Raw genomic sequence first — 27,431 nt, forward strand, 5'->3', positions numbered from 1 at the left:
TTAAACACATTTAAAAATAAAATATTAAAAATTTAAAATTTTAATGAAATAAAAGAAATCCAATGGTTTATCAAACACTTATAGAAATATAATTATATTATAGATACTTATGGAAATTGATATAGATAAAGATATAAAAAGTTTCTTGACATTTGCTAGATGTTTTGTTTTGATGACATAATAATATGGTAGTATAATAAAAATTAGAAAGCAAAAAGTATGGCCGAAAGGTGAAGAAGGGTTTGATGGTTTGATAAATGGGTTATGAGAGGTGACAACAAGTCCACATGAAGTACTACGTCATGGGCTCAGAGCAGTTATACATATGTATATTTTCCCCACCCATCTGCCCACACGTACCATCCTTTTCATTTGCGAAACGCCCGAGGGACCTTCTGATGCAAACCGCAACGCACGCCCTTTCAGCATGTTAAATGGTTAAATTTTATTGTGTATTATGATTTTGTTCATCTATTTTGAGTCAGCATTCAATTGATTTGTGATGTTAATTTAGGGTGGTTTTTGATAGAAAATACGTTTACTTGTGGTTAATATAAAAATAGCGGTGACAGTAAAATTAGATAATATAGCGTGAGATAAAAAAAATTAAACACACTATATTGCATCCTATCACCCATCCAAATCCACCTTTAGTCAGAAATTTAATGTATATGTATAGAGTAAATGATTTGACATGATTAATTATAAGTTCAATATATACAATAACAAAATTAGACTCTTTTGTTTTTTAGTTTACAAGGACAATCATAAGTATATGTATAGGTACAACAACAAATCATACATGTTGGAATAAACTATAATTAGAATCAAATCAACCCAAGACACAATTAGATTGAGCTCAAAGTTTGACCTATTAATCGGGTGTTCATTTACCCTATGAATAGTTTGGATTCGAATTCAAATCATCACTGTAAAAAAAAAAAAAAAAAAAAGAAAAAAGAGCACAATACCAAAATATAACCAAAACTAGATCATAACAAATCTTGATAGTTACCAAATTCGATGGGACATTAAAAAAAGTAAGAGAAAATATTTAGAGATAAATTTCAAAATTATACATAAATTTTATTCAATGTGCTATTTGATACATGAACTTTGATTTGATACAATTTTGATTTAATCATACACATTTAAATAAATACATTGATTTATTTTTATATTGGATAAATATAATTATTTGTGTATGCAATATATAAATATAAAACAATGCTATATCATTAATTGTGTTAATACTTTGTGAGATTTTGATTAAATTAAGATTTCATGTATAAAATTACACATTAAGTCAAAGTTCATGTATAGCTTTTGACATTTATCCCAAACATTTATTAATGAGTCATAGCCAATAAATCCTAATATATCCATTGTGAGAATTAAAAACTCAAAATATATTTTTATATAATTAATGTATCCTTCATATTTGTCTTACGGTCTATGAAGACTAATCATTTCCGAGTTCATGGTTGTTCTTTCCAACAACGTCATTTTCAAAAAAAATTTAGGGAGGCCAAATTTGAATTATAAAATTTTGAGATGTCAAAATATTAATTTATGATTTCATTATTTTTGAAGGGACTAAATAGAATTTTTTTTTCATTTTTGGGGAGAAGTACAATTTTACCTTATATTAATTTATAATATAATCATTTATAAGGGACTAGAACTTCAATTTTCCATTTTTGGTTTTTTCTAGGGTTTGAACTTAAATTTTTCCCTTGGAAATACAATGTTCTTTACCATTGCACCTATTAATAAAACCCAAAATAAATCTTGGAAAGAAGCTAAGATTGTAAGATTAGAACATTAGTAGGGGCAAAACCAAGGGGTTGGCAGGGGCCGACCCCCTAAAATGAATTCTTTTGCCATTTAGGCCATTTGAAATTTAAAAATTTAAATTAGTAAAGGTAAAATTATATTTTGTCGCCTTCTAAAAATGATAAAAATTTGATTTAATCCTTTAAAAATTTTAAACATAGAGACTATTAAAATAGTAAAATTACATTTTTATTATCGTAAAGATTATAATTTTAATTTTGTCCCTTAAAAAATTTTCTGATTTTGCCCCTATACCTGAGCCATTGAGGACCCAAGGGCATACCATTTCATTTCTCATTGACAAAATTAGAACAAATTTAAATTTGATATAATGTAACCATATCTAATCTAAAATCAGTAACACATCAAGAAAATTACTTAAAGATCACATCATTTTACAATTTTAAGCTCCAAAAGGTAAAGCCATTAATGTTACATCTCATACGTAACTGTAAGTATAATACAAATGGAATAGCCTTTGAAAATGAAGGGTTCTCTTTATGTATATATGTGTGTGTATATATTCAGTTTTCACATCACAATAATACTACTCGGTTAGCCCTCTGCTTTTTCATTTCTCCCACTTGCACTTCTTCTCTTCTCTTCTCTTCTCTTCTCTTGCCTTTCATCTACCAAATTCTTCTCAATCTGAGATATGGTTAGGTGATCAGATGCTTGCATGCAGCAGCTATGGTTCTCTTTGTGGTTTTCCACAGCTTTCTTGAACTGTATCAAGAAAAAAAGCTAAAGCCTTTCACCATGCAACAGTACTGAAATCAAACACAGTTCAAAAAATCTGTGGAAAATTACTGAGAGGATCTTCTTCTTATTCATCAATATTCCTTCATAGTATTAGTTCTTCTTATGATTCTACAACCAAAATGATTTTATTTCTACTTTAAACTTTTATTATGGAGTTGTGTTGTTTCAAGTTCAACTAGTAGTAAAAGTTTGGGAGAGCATATTGAGAAGAAACCTAAAGATAGTCTTAGTGTTTTTTTTTTTTTAGGGTATTAATTTTTATATTTTTTTTTCCGAATTTATGATTTTTATGTTGTTTGTTCGGTGGAGAAAGTGAAAGTTCTTACAATAATAAGTTTAAGATTAAAAGAGGTATATGAAGACAAAAGATATTAAAAGGAATCTGAATTAAATTTTTGAAATGTGTTGTCTGATAAATAAATTTTAGATGATATCAAAAGTAAATTTAGAAATAATAAAATTATGTTGCATGTAGCGGCGAAGCTAGAAAATTTTTTAGGGGATCGAAATTAAATTATAATTTTACAATAGTAAAAATATAATTTTTAAATGATTAAATCAAAATTTTATCATTTTAGGGACTAAAGTATAATTTTATCTTTATTAATTCAAAAATTTTAACATGCTAAAATAGAAATTTTTTCTTAGAGGTACCGGAACCTATCAACCTCTAAATTCTCCCCTAATTGCATGCAATGATCATAAATACATGTTAATATTAGTGCAATTAGAAAGTAAAACTCTATGATAGTAACATGATACAAATAAAACTATAGGACATAAAGGGTAAAAACATTGCTTATTTAAGAAATTAAGACACGCATGTTTTAGTATAATTGAGAGAGACATATATGAATGTAGGTGCAGAGTGAAAAATCTAATTTGGCAAAGGTAGAGGAGACATAGGAGGGGTATTGACGTCTTGTCCTTCTAATTAAAACAACCGACTCTCTTTCTCTGCATGCAGACATTGTTGAAACAAACGTGATCTTCATGATTTACTTGTCTGATCTCTACCACTCTGTCGAATCTATTCATCTCAATTTGAAGGTGTTTTGGAAAATTGAAATGTTTCGATGAAATTATTAGGATTATATAATAGGTTTGGACAAAAATTAAGTTTATTTAAAATATAAATTGGACTTGGATTTGAATATTTAAAGATCTAATTCCATCTTTTTTTATGTTTGTAATGTCTTATATTATATAATTCATAACACATAAAAATTAAACTTATAATATGCAATAAAAGAATGTTGAGATATAATATATATATATATAAATAATAAATGTATGTTTTAATTTTTTAAAAATAAAATGGGTGGACTTAGGCAAAATTTAAAGCCTGTATTTCGAGTTTAGTCAAGTTTAAGTAAACATAAAGTGTGTTAATATCATAATCGGGCTCAATCTGAATCGACTCATGAATACCTCTAGACGAAATTGAAATAAAAAAAATGAAATTGAAGTTAATTTTTTATTAAATTAACTTAAACAAAATTTTTAATATTTGAAAGTAGCTAAAAATGAAAAAAATCATTTAACAAAAAATAAAAAGAGTAAATCAAATTATTAATATTTGAAAGGGACTAAAATTACAATTATATCATTTAATAAAAATGTCGAACCTAATCTTACTATCACAAATCTTTGATTGATTTGAGGGGCTCTAGCACGGATCTCTAATTGGTCTGAAGAGCATAGCCAAAGGAGACAGGACCTTGACCCCTAGTTAAATGAAAAATTGTCATATAAGTCCCCAAAAAGATATTCTTTGACTTCACCCTAACTGGTTTCCTTGGTTAATTTTTACGCTACTACAACTTCAATTAGATCTAATAGTGGCAAGACCAATGGATCAAGGATTGAGATCCTATCCAATATCTTTTCATCTATTAATTTTCAAATTACTAATCAATACTTTTAAAACATATGATTTATGGGTGGATTAAACTTATATGGGGAAATAATAGATATGAAAAATAATGAATATGAGTGAGAGCAATACCAATGTGTTGAATGTCATGGGCTTAGTGAAAACTGAAGCCCAATCATGCACGACACATGGCTGCTTACATCCAAGATTATGCTTTATAAGTCTAAAAGATTAAATTATTCTGGTTCTAAAATTAAAAATAGTAACAGTGGATTGAGTCTTAGTTTGATTGATATGAATGTTATTGTCAATGTAAAAGGGTGTGAATTTGAGTACACTAAAGTGCTTTGTCCTCGTATTTATGAGTTGAGAAGGGGTTCTAAATATTGTGTAAAAAAACAGATATGATTAGAACCATCAACAATAACATTAATAATAAAATAACAAAATATAAAATAAAGAAAATTTAACAGAATGAAGAAAATGAATAGGAAGAAGGTTGTATTTCGAAATAAAATATATGTAGAAGCAAAGGGACCAATTCAACAATTTATTCGCCTGCCTATATAAAAATCCGTTAAGAATAAAGGCCCAAGCTTGGTCCTTAAGTAAAAGAAATAAAGAGATAAGAATAATACTTTGAGATGAGACTGTCGATCCTTCCTCCTCCTCTTTTATTTTTTGATTGAGTAACACACCATAAATATCAAAGTAAAATAATGTCAACTTTGAATTGCACTTAGGCAATTCTAAAACAAATGTCCAAATTGTTATCCCAACACAATCTATAAGTGTTTGTTTGAATAGACAAAATATATGTATTTTTACGAGGAAAGATTGTATAAAATAAAAATATTATTAATTTTAATAATTTAATGTCATATTAATAATTTCATTTTAAATTTTAAAATTTTATTTAATTTTTTAAGATGAAAATATTAAAATTCTGAATAAAAATATTAATATAATATTAAACTAATAAAAGAGATACAAATAATATAATATTACTGTTTTATAGAATCATTATTTCTCGTATACATAATTCATATCGTGGTTGTATTACAATCCTTTCCCCGTATAGATAGCTTGATATCGCCTTTGGCGTGAAATTTAATGCAAGGGCAGAACAACAGAATTAGGTAAGACCGTTCATTCTTAGGTTAGTACAAGTGTCCCGAATTTTAATTAAATAAAGAATAGAAAGGTGTGGGATGGAAATTTTGGCATCCAGGACGAGGACTTGAGAGAGACGACCAAAAAGAGGCAGAAGAAGACACCTTCCGAATATAGAAGCAAGGTTTTCAGATGATACGCTACGCTCACGGCTCAATTTAGCCCACTCCTTTCTTTTCGCCTTTAAAATGCGCTCTATCTTCTTCTTCTTCTTTTCTTTTTCAACTCCGAATTGTTATTACTAATAATAATAGAGAAAAAAAAAAGAGGCGAAATCGGTCTCCGATCATTGAATTTCCACGCCAAAGGCCCAACTTGCCTACTTTCCTCCCTCTGATCCGATCAATTAAACCCTAAAGCTCTTCGCCTCTTGATTTTAATGTTCTATTTCGGTTCCACGAGAGAGAGATCGGCGTCGTTTTCGCAGTGAATAATAGAAAAAAGAGAAATAGATGATGCAGAGACGGAGTCCACCGAAGCACAGGCACGATGGGACTTCGCCGCTGCCTCTCGGGATGGATTGGAGTCCGCCCCCTCGTAAATGGGTCAGCTTTCCCTCCAAATTTATCTCTCTTTCCTCTTTTTTTTTTCTTTTTTTTTTCTTATTTGAAGTTAGTTTGGAATCTGAATTAGCACTCAATAGTGTTTTGAGTGATCATATGGTGGATCGAGAAAACAGAAAGTCAATCAATTTTGCAAAGACTTGATTGCTAGATTGTTTCAGTAACTTAGTTTACATTGATCTTAAATGGAAAAGACAGTGCGTTTATTGCTTTAACCTGCTTTTTTAATACATTAATCTAGTAAACTTTAGAATTTAGGTTATTTTGCTCCCCAAGTTTCAGTGTCAATATGAATCCTCATGATATGGTTCTTAAGAATTTTCGGTGCTTCTATTGATTTATAAGCACATTCAGCTGTGATGTGGTTTAGGGGAGAAAACAGTAGCAATATAAAGAATTAGGGCTGAACAAATGAGTAAGAAAGTTGGAAATCTAGAAAATTCAAGGGCTATAGGAAACCTTTAGTTTTTTATATTAATTCAAAGAAAATAAAAAGAATAACAATGTTGGCTGTAAAGCTTACAACTTCTTTATATAAGCTTTCTTTCTTGCAAGTACAGTTACTAAGCTTTCTTGCAAATAAAGTTTTAATCCATACCTAGATTTAGACCTTAAGATAACTAATAATTTTAGCTGCCCAAAAGATATCCAATACTTAAACTAAATACTATAAAATAAACTGAAATAATAAAATAAAATATTATAAAATTAAGCTCCTGCGTCATTCTCCCTGGCTTGGAAAACTCGACTCCAGTGAGACAACTTCCACCGTGTCAGCATAATTTTCTAGATCAGCTCTTTTTAGGCAATTCTTCATGTTGTTTTCCTGATCCATATCACTGGTTTGAAAACTTCTGCATTGGTAAAAATTTAAGCATGAGTCTGTTTTTCAGGTTTTCTTTCTCCTAACTTTGCATTCTTAAGCAACTTAATTCGATAGATTTCCTAGTCAAGATTATCAGCACCTTTAACCACTACAGAATAGTAAACTTTCCAAACTCTTCCACCTTCCCTTTCTTCAACTTCATCAATATGTGCCACACAAAGAGAGGGATCATTAACCTTCAAATTCAGGATGTTAGTTGCATAATGGTCTCCACTCCTTTTCTGATTTCCACAATTTTGATTAGTAGCAAAATAAGTAAATTTCATGTCAGCCACCAAAGAACTAGATCCGAGACTGTTCGAGTTTTCTGAAGCTTTGGAACCTTTAGAAACAACCGCTATAAAAAACCTCATAGTCATAAAAAGCATGTCTGACTTGTCAAAGGATACGTCACTCAAATAAGCAGCAGATCGATTACAAACCAATGTTTCTGCAAGAATATCCTTAAGATCAATACTTCTATTTCCATGGGAAGTTCTAGGAGATCCTTTCAAAGAAGGCTCCACCTCAATTCCAGACAGTATATCAATCATTCTACAACTTTCTTCTTTGGTTTCAAAATCATCAATAGAAGTTTCCGCCATACCTGCACAAAATAGGACCATTCTAGAATTATTACCAACAATATCAGCTTTTGGATATTCTTTAAAACCAGACCGTAAGTTGGTTTTACCCCTCTCAGCAATTCGAGGTAGTTTCATTGGATTGGTAAAGTCAGGTTGAATGCTAGAATCTGTTTGATCACCAGCATAAGCAAGAGTTCCTTGAGAAACATCTTTCTTATTACCAGCATTTTGAGAGCTTGTAATATCCGCCTCCATTTTATTCTCTGTAATTAATTTTCATTTGGAGTCTCTTTTGAACTTGCAACATTCTCTAAGCCAATATAGGTTTTTGCACTCAGGTTTCAAAGAATTAGCTCTCTGGACAGAGGTTGTAACCACAATAGATCCATTGTTTTCTAGTTCCTTTGCACCAAGTCCAGTAACATATACTTTCTTCTTTCTTCTTTTGGAACATCACAAGCTGAAACAGCTTTTTCATGAGCTGTTGTGCTAACATGATTTATTGTCAAAATTTTTCTTGTCTACCTCAACCGGTGTCTTGTTTGATATATGAGCAGTAGGAGTATTCCTGCTCTCACTCCTGGCAGGTTCGCCAGCTTCAGTTTTTGTTGAGTAGGTTTAAGAGAAAATTACAACATTTAAAGTAGCTATTACAACAGCTTCATACTGTTTTGCAGTGTCTAGTTGTCTGCCTACCGCACTCATGATCCACATTAGATGTGCTTGGCATTTCTAACCATTTATAAAAGCCATCTGTAGTCTTAAAAGTTGTCTTCCATTCATCAACAATTCTTAATCTATTATGGTGGTAACCACTCTTCAAATCAAACATTAAAAACTCTATAGAACCAGTCGATCAAGAATATCATTCAGCCAAGGTATTCCTGCAAGAATATGATTTGTAGCCGTAGGAATATCATACAAGGCTTATCATCCAGTTGAGGATGCTCTTTAAAGAATACTTCAATCTCTTAGATTTTATGTTGGGTATGGCAAAGATAACACTTCTTTTTAGAATGTTGGCTAGGGTCCTGATCATCACTCAATGGAGCATCTATTTCAATAACTGATTTGGCTTCACAAAGGGTCATGCTGAACATCTTAGGACTCTCAAATATGTTTGGGCCAAAATATGAGTTAGTTTCCTATTGATCTCTGACTTCTTCAAAACCCTTCACTTGAGCACTTAACGCCTTTAGTAGTCAAATAAGTGCATCTACCACAATACTAGTCTCCTTTCCCTCTTTAGTTGTTGTTGCCTACACTTCACGAGCAATCAAGGATTCTTCCTCAATTTCTTCCGGATACTCATCATAAATAGGATCTAACAAATCATAGTCTTGCTCTTCCATATACATCTTTCCAAAAAAATCAACAACTTCAACTTTGATTCAATCCTCATTTAATTCAAGGGCACACACTAACCATTCCTCCAGTCCACCTCGTGTTGCACAGTATGCAGGTCCAACATCATGAAAGGGGTTTTCTTCCTCATCAAATTAGATTTATCAGCAAGGCTATCTTTAGGCATGTCAAACTGGCTGTGGGTAGCTTCCATAATCTCCGTTTGGGTTCCCACTTTGATGTGGATTGGGGAAGAAAACAGTAGCAATTAAAAAGAATTAGGGCTAAACAAATGAATAGGAAAGAAGATGGAACTCTAGAAAGCGTAGGTTATAGATAACCTCTAGTTTTTCTGTTAACCCAAAGGAAATAATCAGAATAATTATTATGGCTGTAAAGCCTACAACATATAGGATTTCTTTCTTGCAAGTAAAGTTTCTAGGCTTTCTTGCAAAAAATTTAATTAATAATCCTATAATTAATCCCCAAGTAATAATAATCCAAGCTGTCAAGAAAACAAATCTAATACTTTAAATAAAATAAACTGAAATAATAAAATATATTTATTTTTAATTTTAAGCTCCTGCATTGCACTTGTTCTTGTGGAAACAACCATGTTGTATTTCAGCCAATCTCGTTTCTTGACACTGATTTCCTCTTTCTCAATCTCTAATTTGTCCAACCATGGGTTAAAAGCAAACTCTAGTCGATATGGTTTAGGGGAGAGAATAGCAATAATAGAAAGAATTAGGGTTGAACAAACGAGTAAGAAAGAAGTTGGAATTCTAGAAAATTTGGGGTTATTGAAAATCTCTAGTTTCTTTATATTAATTCAAAGAAAATAGTAAGAATAACAATGTTGGCTGTAAAGCTTAGAACTTATTTATATAGGCTTTCTTTCTTGCAAGTAAAGTTATAAAAGTTTCAATCCTAACCCTAGATTTAAACCTAATGATAACTGTTAAAAACAGGCTATTTCAATTATATTTTTCACAAGAAATTACATAAATATATATAGACATAGTGAGCCTAACTTAGGAAACTTTACTTAGGAAACTTTACACTAGGAAACATACTAATTCTAGGGATGCTGTACCTAAAAACAGCCTTAAAGTTAGGGATAAAATATTTACAGAATCCTATTTGATAAACTCAAATATTCCTTAATTAGGAAACTGAAATCGACACTCCCCTCAAGTGGGAAGTGGATATCATCCATTCTCGACTTGCTTACTAATTCTGAAACAACTTCCCGGACAATCCTTTGGTAAGTATGTACGCTAGTTGACCATCGAGAACACAAATGGAGTGCAAATTAAGCCACCGTCCGATTTTTCCTTTATAAAATGTCATCAACCTCAACGTGCTTCGTTCGATCATGTTGAACTGGATTATGTGCAATATTGATAGCAGACTTATTATCGCAATACAACTTCATTGGACCTTCCCACTCGATCTTCAAATCTTCCAAAATAATTTTAGCCATAACAACTCACAGACTCCAAGAGCCATCGCCTAAATTCACTTCGCACTAGATCTAGCCACAACCTTTTGTTTTTACTCCTCCAAGTCACAAGGTTGCCTCCTAGGAAAGTACAATAGCCCGAGGTTGATCTTCTATCAACCATAGATCCTGCATAATCTGCATCATATAGGCTTCAAGGGTTAAATTCGCCCCTTTTAAATAGGATTCCTTTGCTGGTGTGCCCTTTAAGTCTTGTAGAATCGATATCGACTCTAAGATGTGATTCTTTGGGATTGTGCATAAACTGACTTACAACACTTACTGTATAGGCAATATCTGGTCTGGTATGAGACAAGTAAATGAGCTTCCCCACAAGTCTTTGATATCTTCTAGTGCATTTCCAAGTCTATGGTTCACCTCTATGGGTGTCTCTGCTGGTTTACAGCCTAACTTGCCCGTCTCTGTCAACAAATCAACTATGTATTTTTGCTGAGATATGAATATTCCTTCCCGAGAGTGTGCCACTTCAATACCAAGGAAATATTTTAACTTACCGAGCTCTTTGACTTCAAATTCTTTTACTAGGCATTTCTTTAAATTCTCCATTCCTTCTAGATCATCACCATCACTATAATGTCATCAATATAGACTAATAAGCAGTCCTCCCCACGAAGATGAGTGTTTTACAAATAGAGTGTGATCTCCTTGACTCTGTTTATACCCCAACTTGAGCATTACTTTGGTAAATCTTCCAAACCAAGCCCTCGGGATTGTTTTAGTCTGTACAAAGCCTTTTTAGTCTGCAAACTACATCTCAGTATTTGGACCGAATCTGGAGAAACATCCATATAGACTTCCTCCTCAAGATCATTTGTATAAAAAGGCATTTTGATGTCAAATTGCTGTAATTTCTAGCCTTGGTTGGCAGCTAGTGACAACAACACTCTTCAGTGTTCATCTTTGCTCTGAGGGCAAATGTCTCAAGGTAGTCTATTCCATACATTTGAGTGTACCCTTTAGCAACCAATCTTGCTTTGTACCTCTCCAAAGAACCATCGACTTATATTTCACTGTGTACACCTAGCGACGTCCTTGGTTTCTTTCCTCTCGGTAATTGCACTAAGTCCCATGTCTTATTTTTTCAAGAGCTTCCATTTCAACTTTCATGGCATTTTCCAATTCTCATCTTCTAATGCCTCGGATACAGTTTTGGGAATGGAGATAGAATTTAGGCTGGTAAGAAAGGTTTTGTGGTTATGGGACAAGTTTTTGTAAGACATGAATAGGTAGAAGGGATGTTTTGTACAGGTTCTAGTCCCCTTTCTAATAGAAATGGGAAAATCATCTAAATTTGCAGTATTAGAATTCAAAGTAGGTTCAGCAATTACCTCAGGTTGTATAGGAGAAGAAGATGATTGAACTTGCACCGGTGCCTTCTTCCTTGAGTAAACCAGTAAAGGACGAGTAGTGTCCTGAATTCCTCTTGGTGATTTGGGTGTATTAGGCTCTGTTTCAGGTTGTATAGGGGCCATTGTTTCAAGTTGGGCAGGTTGGTTAGTAGGCAAGGACTGAGTGGGAGTGTTTGGTTGCTGGACAGGAGCTGGAATGTGAGTGTTTTGCTGCTGGACAGGAGCTGGAATGTGGGTGTTTTGTTGCTGGACAGGAGCTGGAATGTCAAGAAGAAAGAATTCTTTGTCCTTATCTTCTGTGAATAAGATCTCCAGCTGAAGATAAGGACGAGTAAAGAAATTCTCTTGTTCTGCAAAAGTAACATCTGCTATTACAAAAAAATTTTTTGTGGCTGGATGATAGCATTTGTACCCCTTTTGAGTGGAAGAATAACCAAGAAAGACACACTTGATAGCTCGTGGATCAAATTTTCTTCTATTTTGAGAATGAACATGCACAAAAGCAACATAGCCAAATATTTTGGGAGTAAGGTTACTTGAAGTATTGAAATCAGGAAAGAATTTTGCTAGAACTTGCATAGCACTTTGAGATTCAAGGACTTTTGTAGGCAATCTATTTATCAAATGAGTAGCAGTTAAAATAGCCTCCCCCCAATATTGTTTAGGGACATTTTTTTGGAACAAAAGGGCTCTTGTAATAGCTAAAATGTGACCATTTTTTCTTTCGGCAACACCATTTTGTTGGGGTGTACTAACACAAGATGACTCATGTATAATGCCTCTTTCCTGGAAATATGTTGAGAGAAATTGATTGAAATAATCCTTAGCATTGTCTGACCTAAACCTTTTTATTTCAGCTCCAAATTGTGTTTTGATCATGTTGTAAAAGGTTGGAAAGACAGACCTTACTTGAGATTTTTGTTTTAAAAGAAATATCCAAGACACACGAGTACAATCATCAATAAAGGATACAAACCACCGAGCCCCAGAAATATTTGAAATAGTGGATGGCCCCCAAACATCACTATGAATAAGAGTAAAAGGAGTGAAAGTTCTTTTATTGCTTACTGGAAAGAGGTACGTTTATGTTTTGCAAGTTCACAGATATCACAATGAAATTTTTCAACAGCCAATCCTTTGAACAATGAAGGAAACATAATTTTAAGGACTCTAAGCGATGGATGACCAAGGCGAAGGTGATAGAGCCAAATTTGGTCTTTATTGGTTTTAATAGATTCGGATATGAAAGATGAAGGTGAGGAATTCAGAGCACTGACTTCTCCACTGGATTCTTCAAGATAGTATAGGCCATTTACTTCCTTAACATGTCCAATCATCCTCCTCGTATTCTGTTCCTGAAAAAGACATCGATTGTGATAGAAAACCACTTTACAGTTAGAGTCTTTGAATGGATAAAAGATTGGAAAATAGTTTTGGAACATGAAGGACATTTTTAAGAGTAAGGGTTTTGTTTATAACAATATCACCCTGACCAGCCACTGTGATCACAGAACCATCGACTACTGTTATTTTTCCACTACTAGGGCAAGGTGTATATGAAACAAATTTTTGTGAGGAGTGGGTCATGTGGTCCGTAGCTCCTGAGTCAATGACCCAAGAACTTTTGGTGACTATATCTGAGACTTTAGAATCTTGAGAAGAGGATATACCTGAAAAAGCCAAACTACAAGTACTTGTTGAAGAAATTTTTTTCCAATGATCCCAGCAAATTTTTTAACTTCTCAATTTCTTTATTGAATTCAACAGGTGATTCTTGAGAATTATTTTTTCCATCCAGCTGTCTTGTTGTATATGCTCGTCCTTGTCCCTTTGGTTGTCCACCTTTTTTTGAAAAATTTTTATTTGTTGTTTGTGGCTTCCTATGGAGTTTCCAGCATCTTTCTTTAGTGTGATGGGCCTTTTTACAGTAGGTGCACCATATGGAATCCCTGTTAATAGGCTTTGTACGTTCTGTGTGTCTATTATCTTCACTATTTGGTTGCTCCAGGCCAAATCTCCTCTCACTTACACCTTTTGTAACCAAGGCTGAACTATCCACTTGACTGTTCTCAACCATAACTCCTCTTCTTCCTTCCTCAGCACGAACAATTGCAATTGTCTCATTTAGTGATGGTAGTTCCTCTTTTCCAAGTACTTGAACTCTTACTGCATCAAACTCAACATTTAGTCCAGCAAGAAAATCATAAATTCGATCCTTTTCAACGAACCTTTTCAAGAGTGCTGCATCTTCACTGCACTTCATCTGGATGCACTGGTAATGATCCATCTCTTGCCATAAACTTTGCAACAGATTGGAATACTCTGTGATTGATCGACTTCCTTGCTTGGTAGATGAAATCTTAGTCTTGATTTCATAGATTTGAGCAGCATCTCGAACTTTAGAATAAGTCTATTTCACAGCTTCCCATATTTCTTTGTATGTGTTAAGAAACATGCATGTATCACTGATTTCTGGCATCATAGAGTTCCATAACCAAGACATTACCATAGAGTCTTATTCATCCCAAGCATCAAACTTAGGATCTCCTTCTTTAGGTCCAGTTCCGAGTAAGTGACTCATTTTTCCTCTTCCTTTCAAGAACGTACGAATCAGTTGAGACCACTTCAGGTAATTTTCCCATTTAGCCTGTAGGCTACTTGGATGTTCTGAAACTCACTTGTTGGGTTTGAGTTGTTCACAGAAACTTCTGAGACATCCCCAGTGTTACTGATCTTGACAGTTTCAGTCATGTTTCGCTTGAACAAATTTTACAGGCTTGAGGGCTGGTTGGAATCAGGAAAAAAAATCGCCAGACAAAGAAAAAAAATCCCAGAAAAAGCTCTGATACCATGTTAAAAACAGGCTATTTCAATTATATTTTTCACAAAAAATTACATAAATATATATAGACATAGTGAGCCTAACTTAGGAAACTTTACACTAGGAAACATACTAATTCTAGGGATGCTGTACCTAAAAACAGCCTTAAAGAGGGATGAAATATTTACAGAATCCTATTTGATACACTCAAATATTCCTTAATTAGGAAACTGAAATCTGACAATAACTAATAATATTAGCTGCCCAAAATATATCTAATACATAAAATAAAACTGAAAGAATAAAATAAAATATTATAAAATTAAGCTTCTGCATCAAGTTGAATTGCATTAGTTTTTTTGGTTAAGCAGGATGATCTGAGAACTCAAGCAAGGATCTAGAAATCATCTTAAAATAAGGATTTGATTTTGATGCATTTTCAATACCATTGTTTATGGTTCTTATAGCATGAAAAAAGAAATGATTTTCTTTTCCTTCGTTTATTTTTTGATTCTTGTAGTAAGAGCCTGTACTCATTATACATATACGTGCAGAATGGGAGGGAAACTGTTTGGCCACATGATCCTCAAACAGGATGGAGTTACTCTGTTACAATACCATCTTGGGTTGTCCTTCCCAAAGCAAGAGATTCAGATCCTGTTGTGGTAACCACCATTGTATATGCCTATGATAGATGTAATCCAATTCTGCTTTGTAGTTTGTAATATTCTTAGTGATATGTTGAATTCTCTTTCATAATACAAAATTCTGCCTCACTGTTTATTAATATTCTAGTACTTTTCTATTTATTAAAAAAAAATTAGTACTTTTCTAATGGATTATTATATTACAAATCAGAAAACTTTCAACATGTAAAGGGGCTTAAATTCTCTATGTTGGCAATCTAACACTCTAAGAGTTAATTTCATTTTTTAAATTGACACACTGGCATTCTTTTGTAATCATCAGTTATATAGATATAGTCATTTTAGTCATACTAATATAATTTTCACAGTTCTCTGTTAACATTCTTAGGGGGACAGTTTTACAGGGTACAGGTTGGGTTACAGTCACCGGAGGGCGTTACAACTACACGTGGAGTATTAAGAAGATTTAATGATTTTTTGAAGCTATTTACTGAAGTAAGTCCTGGAGTTTGCTTTAGTTGCAGCAAGAACTCCATATTTAGAGTGTAATGTTCTGAAGCTGATTGTTATGACATAATTGCTTGAGCAGAACTATGGATACAGATTATATGCATTCTGACTAAAATATTCAAATACATTTCATTTGGGACCTCACCTCTTATATTGTTATTTGACTTCTGTCTACAGCTAAAAACGGCATTTCCCAAGAAAAGTCTTCCCCCTGCACCACCCAAGGGATTGTTGCGTATGAAAAGCAGAGTTTTGTTGGAAGAGGTAGGCAATAAGCTTTTCACTTTGGGGTGTGTGTTTTAATTTTTTATGGTTTTAATAGAATTGCTGTAGTGTCTTCTTCTCTTTATCATCTGGAAAATGTGCCATAACTCTATTTCATTTCTCATTGTTTTCTTCTCTGATGATCAGTACTAGCTTTTTGGCTTCCCCTTATAGTTGCTAATACAATTCATCCTTGATGGCAAACTTAGAACTTCTCAGATCTTTGTGCTACAAAACTTAGTTTTTTATGGACATTTTCCCTGCATTATTTTGTCCTAGAAACAGTTTGCGCAAATTGGGGCATGTCTTTGTGGTAGGCTATACTGATTGAAGCATGTCAAAGTTCTCTAAATAACTTGGCACTGGATAATTCAGAACTGAAGCCCATAAAGGTGTTTTCCTTCAGTTGTCTGATGTAACTAAAAGAATCCTGAAAATGGAAATCACCACTATTGATTTCCAAGGTTCAAATCATATGTTTTCTATACAGACATACAAACATGGTATTGAACTACAGTTTTTATTTGACAAACCTTTTTTCTTTAACAAAAAATTTGAACTTCAAGAATTATAGATAGCTAAAGGAGCCGATTATTAAGTTGCAACAGTAGCAATTAACTGTTTATGCGATGCAAGTTGGTATGTTTGGGAAAAAAACACAGAGAGAGAAAAAAGGGAAGCTTCTGATTAAATGTTTATCATCTCTATTATCTGAGTGACTAATGTCCTCAAAAGTCTTAGTTTTGTTGCAGAGAAGGTGTTCATTGGAGGAGTGGATGACAAAGCTGTTATCTGACATTGATTTGTCGAGAAGTGTCACAGTTGCGTCCTTTCTTGAACTAGAAGCTGCTGCAAGATCTGGTATGTCCAATTCTAATTCATTAACAGGACTTTCAGATGTAGTTATCTTATCTTCTACAATTTTCCTGTAAAAGTGGATATCTGATAGAATCCAAGCAATAGTGGATGTCTATTAGAGGATATGTAGTATATCTTGGTCGAGATTATTTTTATCAATAACTTGGACTTTTTACATATTATATATTCTTTTCAGCATTCCAAGAGGTAAATAAATGCTCCTCAGAACCGAATGTTGCTGGAAATAGCACAATTTCATCAAATGAGATTCATCCCAGTTCAAACACATCTCATATTGCTGGTTGTTCATCAGTGACATCAGATTATGGTAGTGATACTGCTTATGAGACATCTGAGCTTGGGTCACCTAGGTTAGGGAGAGATAACAGCTCTGACATTGGTTTGGCAGATCTGACATTGGATGAAGATTTGTCAGGTTCAATAGAAAATTTTGTGAAGTATGGTATGTCCAACATTGATGAGGGACTATCTATGGGACAGACAATTTTGGAGCAGCTAGAAGATTTTCCTAAGCATAAAACACATCACAGAAACATCAATAAAACTTTGGAGAAAGATACTTATAATGGAAATGGCTCTAGAGCTTCATTTCTTGGCGCTGATGGATTGGAACTGTTTTCCGAACCAGAGCCTGCTAAGACGGCTGGTCATGCTCGAAAGCTATCAACTGAAAGTGTTGGGAGTGATGTAACTTCTTTGAGAGGTAGTGATACGTGCAACTTTAGAATTTCAAATTCATCTTGTGACCTTCCTGGAACTTCTGAAGTATTGAGTACCATGGGAACTCTTGGAAAATCAGATTTGCAGTTTTCTGGAGCTACACAAATAGTTCTTCCATTGGATCAGCGCCACAAGATGAATAGGTTTCTTTTGACAATGCAGCAGGGACTAGTCACTGCAAAAACTGACATGGAGGATCTTATAGCAAGACTAAATCAAGAAATAGCTGTGAAAGGTTATCTTACAACAAAGGTTTGTAGAAGCAGTTCAATGTGGCTTTTGAGATTTCAATTTTGGAAGTTATCATAATATAAATTGTTTAGTATCAATACAATTGAGATATTCTCAGTATTCAGGGGGTTATTTGCAGTGACAGTATATAGTTTTGATGCTGACTTTTGATATTTCACTATATTGGTCTCTTTTTTCTTTCAATAATATGTTCTATTTGATCTACATTTAGATGAATTGTGCGTGCAAAACAGAAATTTTTTATATTTCTTTTTTTTATGGGTCAGTTTTTTTTTAATTTATTTTTTGTCCCTTTTTGGTCAAGGATTTTCAGACCTGTGTCCTTTCCAACAAATTTTGACCAGATTCCTATATAGCTTTTTTAATTCTGTTTTCAAATGGTTTTTGTCTTTGGTTGCTTTATATTGCAATAGAGGTTGAATAAGCTTTCTTAATAAAATATTAGCAATTTGAGTTTAATTAACATATTGGAGATTCTCAGGTTAGGGATTTGGAAGTGGAACTTGAAAGCACCAAACAGAAAAGTAAAGAGAACCTGCAGCAAGCTCTCCTGATTGAAAGAGAAAGGTTTACTCAAATGCAGTGGGAAATGGAAGAACTTCGGCGTAAATTATTGGAAATGCAGTTGAAGTTGAATCCTAAACAGGTAAAGCATTTGACTCCTTTTAATCTTGAAATATGTTTTTCTTTATAACTGCCACACGAGTGCACATGCATGATATCGGTGCATTGTGCTGATATTTTTGTCAATTAAGGTAGATGATGAACATAGCCTTATAAATTATGCATGGAGTGGAAGTGCTTAAAATTAGTGATTATATGTCTCTAAATGTTTAATGTCTTATTTCCATTAAACGTCTATCTCCAGCCCTCTGCCTCTCACCCCACAGGATAAAACCAAACTAATCTCCAGATAGGAATGTTATAGAACCTGATTGTTGAAGTTTTCTGCTGTTACTTGAGAAATTTGTTTGAAAAGTTAACTGTCATTGATTTTCCTTGGACAAGCATTGCAAATCCTTTTTGAGTGCCTAACATGCATTTTGAGGCAATTTCTTTGCCGCTTAAAGTAAAATATACTTGCCGATGTTTTAGTATTCACTGATAAAAATAAAACTTGAGACAGGATGAGATGCAAATAACAGAGACAACTAATCATTCTGCTGCTGAGGAGAAAGATGCAATGTTGCAAGAGTTAAATGCTAGTAAGGAGCAGCTGAACATTATCTCAAAGCAATATGAAGAGCTAGAGACTAAATCAAAAGCCGAAATTAAAGTTCTTGTTAAAGAGGTCAAGTCTCTTAGGAAATCTGAAAAAGAACTGAAGCAGGAGGTTGATCAATCACTATCAAAGATATCTGAGGTGGAGGTAATTGTCTGTACTAAAGCATTTCCAGAACACCCCGCTCCCCAAATTTACTGAGATTTTTACATTCAATGTGGTCAAAGCAAATCGTTGCTAATGGATTTAGTCCTTGGATTTTGCAGGTACAACTAGAGCACGAAAGACAAACCAGCAAGCATGTAAGAACTGCTAGAGAAAAGCTGCTAAATGAATGCCAACTTCTTCACAATCGTCTTCTTGAGTGCAATGTGAATTTGTCCATAGATGATGATGAAAATGTAATCAAGGATTCTTCCTTAGTTGAAGAAGCATTGGATTTGTTGACTACATCTGATGATAAAATCACTGTCCTACTTGCAGAGGTACCTTGCTTTTTGGATATTTCCAGCATTGTGAAAATTATTGCCCCTTGAGTTGATCTTTATATATTCATTTTTATTGGAAATATTCAATAGAAAATGAAAGGCTTTGTCACACCTTAAGTATAAACCATAAAATGGATTCCGAACTTTTGTCCTCTCTATCTCTCGTTCTTTCTTCCCCATCCTGCCCCTTGCTTTTTGGCAACTTTGTAATATAATTTTCCATTATTTTATTGTTTCATCTTCCCTGACCTTTGCCTTTAGCTAATCTTTTTCCTGCATAATATGCTTTAGGTGCAACTATTAGCGAAGGAAGATAGCAGTGCCATTGAGGATACCAATAATGTACATGACAACCACTACGATACTAGAATAGATGATGAGTTAAGGAAGATCATCGCAGACATCTTCACTGACAATGCTAAATTAAGAAAGCAGGTGAATTCTCAACTACAGCATAGACTCAAATGTGATATCATGTCAAAGAATGATGATAAGGAATTAGAAAAATCTTAGAAAAGTTGAAATGGTGTTTGAATATTGTAGTTCTTTGATACTATAGAGTATGATAAGTCAAGCCCCCCACAATCTCCATTACAGTTCCCAGTAATCAATCGCATGCTTCTTTTATTGCATGATCTTAACAATTATAGTTGTGAATTTTGCGGTTACATGTATATCAGTGATGATGAGAAGATGTCCTTTTATGACACTGCTGTATTCTATTTTTTTTTTTTTTTTGTCTAGTCACTTGAATAAATAGAAAGTTGAAAGCAAAAAGCATGTGTTAGATGTGTCCCTCTAATTCGTTGGGGGGGGGGGGGATAAGTTTACCTGTTTCTGCATTTGATAACTCTGTAGAGAGATCATTGTTCCAATAGCAGTAATTTTCAAGCATTAACAGTTAAACCATGTTGTGTAAAAGGGTGATCAACTATTCATTGTAAGTGTAGTTTGGTTGAGTGACTATACTCTAAAATTATAAATATATTTGGAATATCATGCTTTGTGATTAGGGACTTTGTCACCATTGTCACAAGTCTCTGAACAAAAACTGACATTTAGTTATGGGGAAACAACATTTTTTTTACTTGATGCTTTATTCACGATTTGTGGATTGGAAACATAAATTTTGAAGCCTAGGAAAAGATAGCGATAAATGAAGCACATGCAAAATAAGCCTTGTGAGGGGTTTTGTTTCCTTTGCCCAACAATTAGAAGTTAAAAAAGCTTACGGCATCTTCTCTTCTATACAGAAAAACATAAACATAAAATCAAACTACAAGTAACTTTATGAAATGAAATAAATAGCCTTATCTTCAATTTTAACACACATAAAATCTGGGTATATATGTTATTTAATATCAACTTTTAAATCGTCCTAATAATTATCTTTAAACTTTACAGTTATTTTATTTTAAAAATACTACCTATTTCATATATACCTTTTTCACTTTTATCACTTTTTTTTTTGTCATTTCATTTTAGTTTTTCACTCTTGTGAGATAAATTGAAATATAGTAAAATTAATGAACCAACCGCTTTATCCTTACGTAAAAGTGAATTAATTAATCTCCATCCATGTACTTTTTTTTTGAAGAAAAATACTTATCGGAATACATAGCCATTAATGTACATATTTCATTGCCTAAAAATCTAGAAAGAAAAACCGATATTAACTACAATATTGAAAGAATTCGTAAACAATCAGGGATACATTAGCAAAAAAGTAAAAAAACTGAGGATAATCACAATATCAAAAGAATTAAAAAACAATCATAAATGCATAAAAGTTTAAAATTTCATGATTACAAGAGTTCAAAATAAAAATAGAGACTAAAGAAGAAAATAAAAACAACAAAAACAATGCCTTCTAAATATATATACTCCCCTTTTTGGTTAAATTAGATATACAAATTACTGGTGCTTTGGGAGAGCTTGTATATCATTATGCAAGGTAATCTGATGATCTTTGATCAGTTGAATCACCTTGATCTCAACTTTAAGCTTTGTAATAATGCAGTTGTGTGAGTCAATGGAAAAAGTGAGGTCGTCAACCATCCTCTTGTTGAAACCAGTCGGGTTAGATGTAATGCCTGCAATAGCGACCATCTCATCAATTTATTGAATTTGATTCAATTTTATGCATTAAACTTTGATTTTGATTCAATTATGCATATTTATAAAATAATTTAATCTAGTTATTTTCAACTTGAATAAATATAAATATACTTAAAATGATGTCACATTACACTCGTAAGAAGAATGTAAATTCGAAATTTAAAGACTACTATTAGGAGAGACAACAAAAAATTCTACACATATATACATGAAAGATACAAAAGTGTCACATTAATAATAATGTTAATAGTACTAGAAAATGAAAATGAAATAAAATTTCATATATATATAATTACAAAAATATAAATAATTTTGAGATGGAAATTTATTCCGAAAATTCTTGGATACAAATTGATTTTAATTTTCCTCAAACTTTTCATTCATTTTCTTTCTTCCACCCCTCGTGTTTAAATATCTAGGTGGGTTCCAAGAGTGTGGACACCACTTTTTCTCCCTCAAGTAATTAGTGGCATAACGTGATTCACATAAATTTGAAAAAGAGCTACCTTTCATCAAACTGAAGTGTAAACATCACTCAACACCTTTGCAGTTTATGGCCAACAATTTGCCACATTCCCACTGCCCCAACCAATTTGTATGCAAGATTATTGTGCTATACCCTTTTTATTATTTTTTAAAAAAATTGTGCAAAAGTTTTATTTGGATAAATATAAAAATTATATAAATTTTAATTTTTGTAATTACACATATAAAATTTATTTTTAAAAGATAGAATTAAGATTAAAAATATATAGCAAAGTTATTATTTTTTTAAAAAAATCTAAGTTTGGAGTATAGGAGTGAATATGAGGGCAGAATGGCCAATCAGTTTTCAGTTGAATCTATTCGATTAAGATAATAAAACAACGTATTCTATTTCTATTGTCTTATACATCCCCTGGTCAAATATATTACACGTGGCACCTCCTCAGAATTCTCCAGCCACTAAAACAACTCCATGGCATATATAACTCGTGGTATCAAAAGCAGGGGATTGCACCCCCACCTAGCACGTAGGCATTCATTATCCGAATCCCAAAATTTCATTTTCACTGGGCTTTGGCGAGTGGCGTCGAATCGCGATTCTTTCTCTGCTGGAGCAAATTTTTGTCTTCCTTTTTGTTTTGCTTTTCAATTTCTAATCCCTTGCTCCATTTTCAAGTTACATTTCATTCGAGCTCAAAACTTCGTAGGATTTTTTTTTTAATCGATGTTCAAAATCGAAGGTCAATATTTATTCAATAAAGGGATTAAAGGGTGGGCTTTTGTTGAAGTGTGCTCAAGAGCTAAAAAACATGGGCTTCGCTGCTGCTTTTCGCCCTAATCTTCCAGCTGCTTCTCCTCTTCGTTTTCGCCAGGTGTTTTCTCTGTCTCTGCATTTCTTTTCCCTTTTTCTTTGCTTGGATTTATTTCAGCCCAAATAGTTTGTTTCTTCTGGAATCTACATGCTAACTTTTATGTTTATTTTTAGTTAGGATCCCTGAATCCACTGTTTTAATTCTTTCCAAGCTTAATTCATGCTTCTTTGGTGCTAGAGATAATGAAAAATCTTTAGCAAGTACTTAGTAAAGTCGGTGAGTTGACCAAATGGAAACTGGCTAGTAAAAACTGGATTTATGAACATCATTTGTTGGATTTGTAACTTTTGGATTCTGATAATTTTTGGATTAGGATATTAGATTTACTATTTGTAGCCTATATGGATAGTAACCCTTGGATATTTGATACTGTTGATGTGCGAAACATCATACCAAATGGGAGTGAGCACTGAAGAGCGGTGCTTCTTCTTGATGCCTGAATAGGCCAAACCATAGCTGCTAAAGAGCTTTGTCCATTGGGGCTTTGAACCTATGACCTCTAAGATATAGAAGTGATAATGAGTGCAAAGATGGTACCATTTGGACAGGTCGTGGGTTCAAGTGCCCCAAACTCTCTTCAGAGTCAATGACAAAACTTTGAGGACGTACGGCACTTCAGTCCAACGACACCCAAAAGAACAATACTCGATTTATGTGATGTTTCACACATCAACATATACCAAACCTCCTGCCGTTTGATTTGAAATTACTGGATATTCGAATCTATTATCCGAATTTGTTTTATTTATACATAAATATTATCCAATAAATTGTTATCTAATTCATATTTGGATATATCATGTAAATTATTGGGGTTCTGATTGAGATGTTTTAGAACTTATCCCAGATTACTTTTCTACAAGTGTAGTAGTTATTTATGGTTGAGCAATATCTTGTGCAGTTATCTACTCTGAGGCACAGTTGGAAACAGAAAACGCTACCTTTTGTGGCAGTAACAAGAGGGAAAGGCCATTCTCTTCTTATTGTCGAATCTGTCTTGAATAACAGTAAGTCAAGCATCAATGACAATGGGGCAGCTGAATCTGCAAAAGTTCTTCTTGAGAGATTGTTTGCGCAGACCCAGAAACTCGAACAAGGAATAAGCCGAGATGGTGAACCACTTCAGGATTTTCACCTTGCTCTGGACCTTCAGACTCTTGAGTCTGATCTGCTTGCTGCTTTGACAGCGTTGAAGCAGAAGGAAGATGATCTACAGGATGCGGAGAAAATGGTAGTGTTGGAGCAAAGTGAGTTAAGCCGTGCGAAGGATGAGTTGGAACAACGAGAGAAAGAAATTGCTGCTGCATCTTCTAAGCATGAAAAGCTGGAAGAGAAGCTAACGCAGGCAAATCTTGCATTTGCTTCTCAAGCTAGTCAGATAGAAGATTTGAAGCTTCAACTCAAAGAACAAGACCAGAAGGTCGCTGCTGCACAATCTGCACTGTCTGCTAAAGAAGATGAAATGGATAAAATGAGGCATGAATTGGTAAAGAAGACTGAGGAAGCTGAGAAGATTCGTTCTGAACTTACATCGAAGTCTCAGCTCCTGAATGAAGCCAATGAAGTTATGAAGAAACAAGAAATTGAGCTTCAAGAACTCCGAGAAGCAATTTGGGAGAGAGAAGAGGAGTTAGAAACTTCTCTGACTCAAAGGAAACTTGAAGAGGAGAAACTGAAAGTTGCTGAAGCTAAATTGCAGCAGCAGACCATGGAGTGGTTATTAGCCCAAGAAGAACTGAAGAAACTTGCAGAACAAGCATCTAGACACATGGGAGAAGCTAATGAGACCTTCAAAGATTTCACAAGAGTGAAGCAGCTACTTTCTGATGTTAGGTCTGAGTTGGTTTCTTCTCAGAAATCTCTGGCATCCTCAAGACAGCAAATGGAACAGCAAGAACAGTTATTGAAAATGCAACTCGATGAGCTTGAAGAACAGAGGAAAAGTGTTGCATCCTACATGGAAAGTTTGAAAAATGCCCAGATAGAAGTAGAGAGTGAAAGAGTGAAGCTTAGGGTTGTAGAGGCTCGAAACAAGGATCTTGAACGGGATTTATCTGTAGAGAGGGAACTAATAAAAGAGTTACAAGAGGAGCTGAAGAAAGAGAAATATTCACTTCAGCTGGCTATCCAGGATGCCTCTTTTCTTCGAAAGCAGTTAGGGAAGAAGCATACTGAATTTGTTGAAATGAGCAATGTTCTGCAAAATAAAGAAGTAGAGCTGGTGGAGGCTAAACTCGAAATCCAGCATCTGAAATCTGAGAGAGCTTCTCTTCAGCTTATATTGGAGGAGAAAGACCAGGAACTCTCTGATGCCAAAAAGAATTTAGAGCAATTAAACCAAGAGATTGCAGAGCTGAAGATGCTTATGAGCAGTAAAGAAAATCAGCTCATTCAAGCTACTGCTTTATTAAAGGAGAAAGATGAATATGCTCTGAAAGTACAAGATGAGTTGAATGACACAAAGATGAAGTTCTCTGAAGCTGAAACTGTCATAGAACGAATTGCAGAACTCACAAACCGACTAGTTATCTCAGTTAAGGATGAAGACAATAATGTGTTGAGGCCCGTTGATGATGTGAGTAGCGAATTAATGCATCAGCTGGTAGATAGGCCTTTTAGTGATTTTGGATTGCAGAAAAAACAACTTGAAACTGAACTCAGATTCACTAAAGAGAGCTTAAAAGATAAAGAAATGGAAGTTCTTGCTGCACAGAGGGCTCTTGCAATAAAAGATGAAGAGCTCAAAATGGTTCTTGGAAGGTTGGAGGCAAGAGAAAAAGAACTACAAAGGCTGAAGGAAGAAATGACTGAAGATGCTAATGATATGAAGAAGCTTTATGCTTTGGCACAAGAGAGAATTGGGGAGAAAAGTATAGGTGATTTGGCCATTGAGAAGCTGCAGCTCGAGGCAGCTCAACTGGAAGTTGAAGCTGCCACAAGTGCTCTTCAAAAACTGGCTGAAATGAGCCATGAACTTTTGATTAAAGCTAGCACTAGTATTGAGGCTGATTCTGATACCAGTATCTTCCTGCAAAGTGGTTCTAATCCAATGATTAGCATGATGAAAAACGATGAAAGTTTCACCGAGGTTAAAACAGGAGTAGCCAGGCTTTCAGCTTTGTCAGAGCAGCTAGTGAAAGATGCTGGAATTGTTGGTGCACACCTGCAAAGTTAAAGCTCCTGACTTGATGTTGTAGATAAATATCTGACTGTTTTTGCTCGCAGTGAAAGGCTGGCATTGGGGAAGTGGCGTGTTCAGCTCAGCAGAATTTTGGGTCGTAGGTTAGTTGCCTGCTTCTTGATTATTAATCATGTTCTCGTCGATCATGCAGATGTCAAAACGTATAATATTCTTTAGTTTGATGCTGAGCAAAACTCTACCAACTATTTATCCATTGCTCTGAAGTATTGACTTAGACCTTCTGTGTACTCGTATCATGTTCATGTATTTTATCATGTTACAATCTGTGTTGAAGTTATTTTATATTTATATAAATTATGATATTTTACTAATTCATGTAAGATAGATTTTTAAGCATTCATGTATCCAGATTTGGGTTTCTTTAGATGTCTAATATTACCAAATCTACTCAGAAGCCCCAGTTCTTTTGCTCACTATTTTATGCTCTATTTATTGAAAATGCAACTGTTCCTAATATCAATTGAATTCTTACAATTTAATCACTTATTGATATATTTTTCATTTATTCATAATTAATTTCTATTTTCCTTTAGATTGAAATTACATGTGTAACTCTATAAATATGTTTAATAACAATATTTACGTTAAACTTACTAGTTCTGAATCCAAAGGAAATTTGACCATGCAGTCTTTTATTTTTGGGTTTATGGTATGTGTATAAACACAGATTAAATGTGTCATAATTTTATTAATGAATATAATATGTTTATTACACTTGTGCCGTGAATTTTATTTCATTGTTTTGTGTTTTAAATTTATTGTGGAAGTTTGGGACTATGGGCAAATTGGGAAGTCGATGTTATTTTAATCAAGTTGGTGGTCATGATAGAAAGTATAAGATATCCATAATAAGATTTATATAAATCTAGGCTTTGTTTTGTGTTACTTGTGTGGAGGTTGGTTCTGGAGTTGTTTTTCTATTCTTGGAACGAGGTATTTTCGAGTGGCTTTTGTGAAGCTTTGAAAATGAGGGTATAGGAAAGAAGTGAAACACTGATACAACAAATGAGTTTTGTTTAACAACTATGAGCGCTGATGTTGTGAAAGAGCCTTTGTGCAGGAAAAAGGAA

General features: G+C 33.7%; 2 protein-coding genes across 10 annotated transcripts; both read left to right on the forward strand.

Annotated features, from left to right (window-relative positions):
• Window positions 1-5,510: 5,510 nt before the first annotated feature.
• On the forward strand, window positions 5,511-20,679 carry LOC108451568 (PX domain-containing protein EREL1). 9 transcript variants are annotated; one of them, XM_053030580.1, is made up of 12 exons: window positions 5,514-6,192; window positions 15,256-15,366; window positions 15,745-15,843; window positions 16,036-16,122; window positions 16,875-16,983; window positions 17,177-17,308; window positions 17,390-17,704; window positions 17,801-17,973; window positions 18,455-18,619; window positions 19,100-19,342; window positions 19,462-19,680; window positions 19,975-20,679. In XM_053030580.1, exons 1-12 carry the CDS (start codon window positions 6,100-6,102, stop codon window positions 20,194-20,196), a joined length of 1,968 nt encoding a protein of 655 aa, XP_052886540.1. In that variant the 5' UTR covers window positions 5,514-6,099; the 3' UTR covers window positions 20,197-20,679. The 9 variants fall into 9 exon arrangements, with proteins under 9 accessions (XP_017604750.1, XP_017604756.1, XP_017604741.1 ...); XM_017749267.2 differs by having other exon boundaries at window positions 5,513-6,192; window positions 17,177-17,704; XM_053030579.1 differs by having other exon boundaries at window positions 15,222-15,366; window positions 17,177-17,704.
• Window positions 20,680-22,763: 2,084 nt separating this feature from the next.
• LOC108452983 (uncharacterized) lies at window positions 22,764-26,672 on the forward strand. Its single transcript, XM_017750833.2, has 2 exons — window positions 22,764-23,159; window positions 24,061-26,672. The coding sequence occupies exons 1-2, from the start codon at window positions 23,097-23,099 to the stop codon at window positions 26,332-26,334; spliced, it is 2,337 nt and encodes a 778-aa protein (XP_017606322.1). The 5' UTR covers window positions 22,764-23,096; the 3' UTR covers window positions 26,335-26,672.
• The last annotated feature ends 759 nt before the right edge of the window (window positions 26,673-27,431 follow it).

Source organism: Gossypium arboreum, chromosome 7, assembly GCF_025698485.1.
Source record: "Gossypium arboreum isolate Shixiya-1 chromosome 7, ASM2569848v2, whole genome shotgun sequence".
NCBI lineage: Eukaryota > Viridiplantae > Streptophyta > Magnoliopsida > Malvales > Malvaceae > Gossypium > Gossypium arboreum.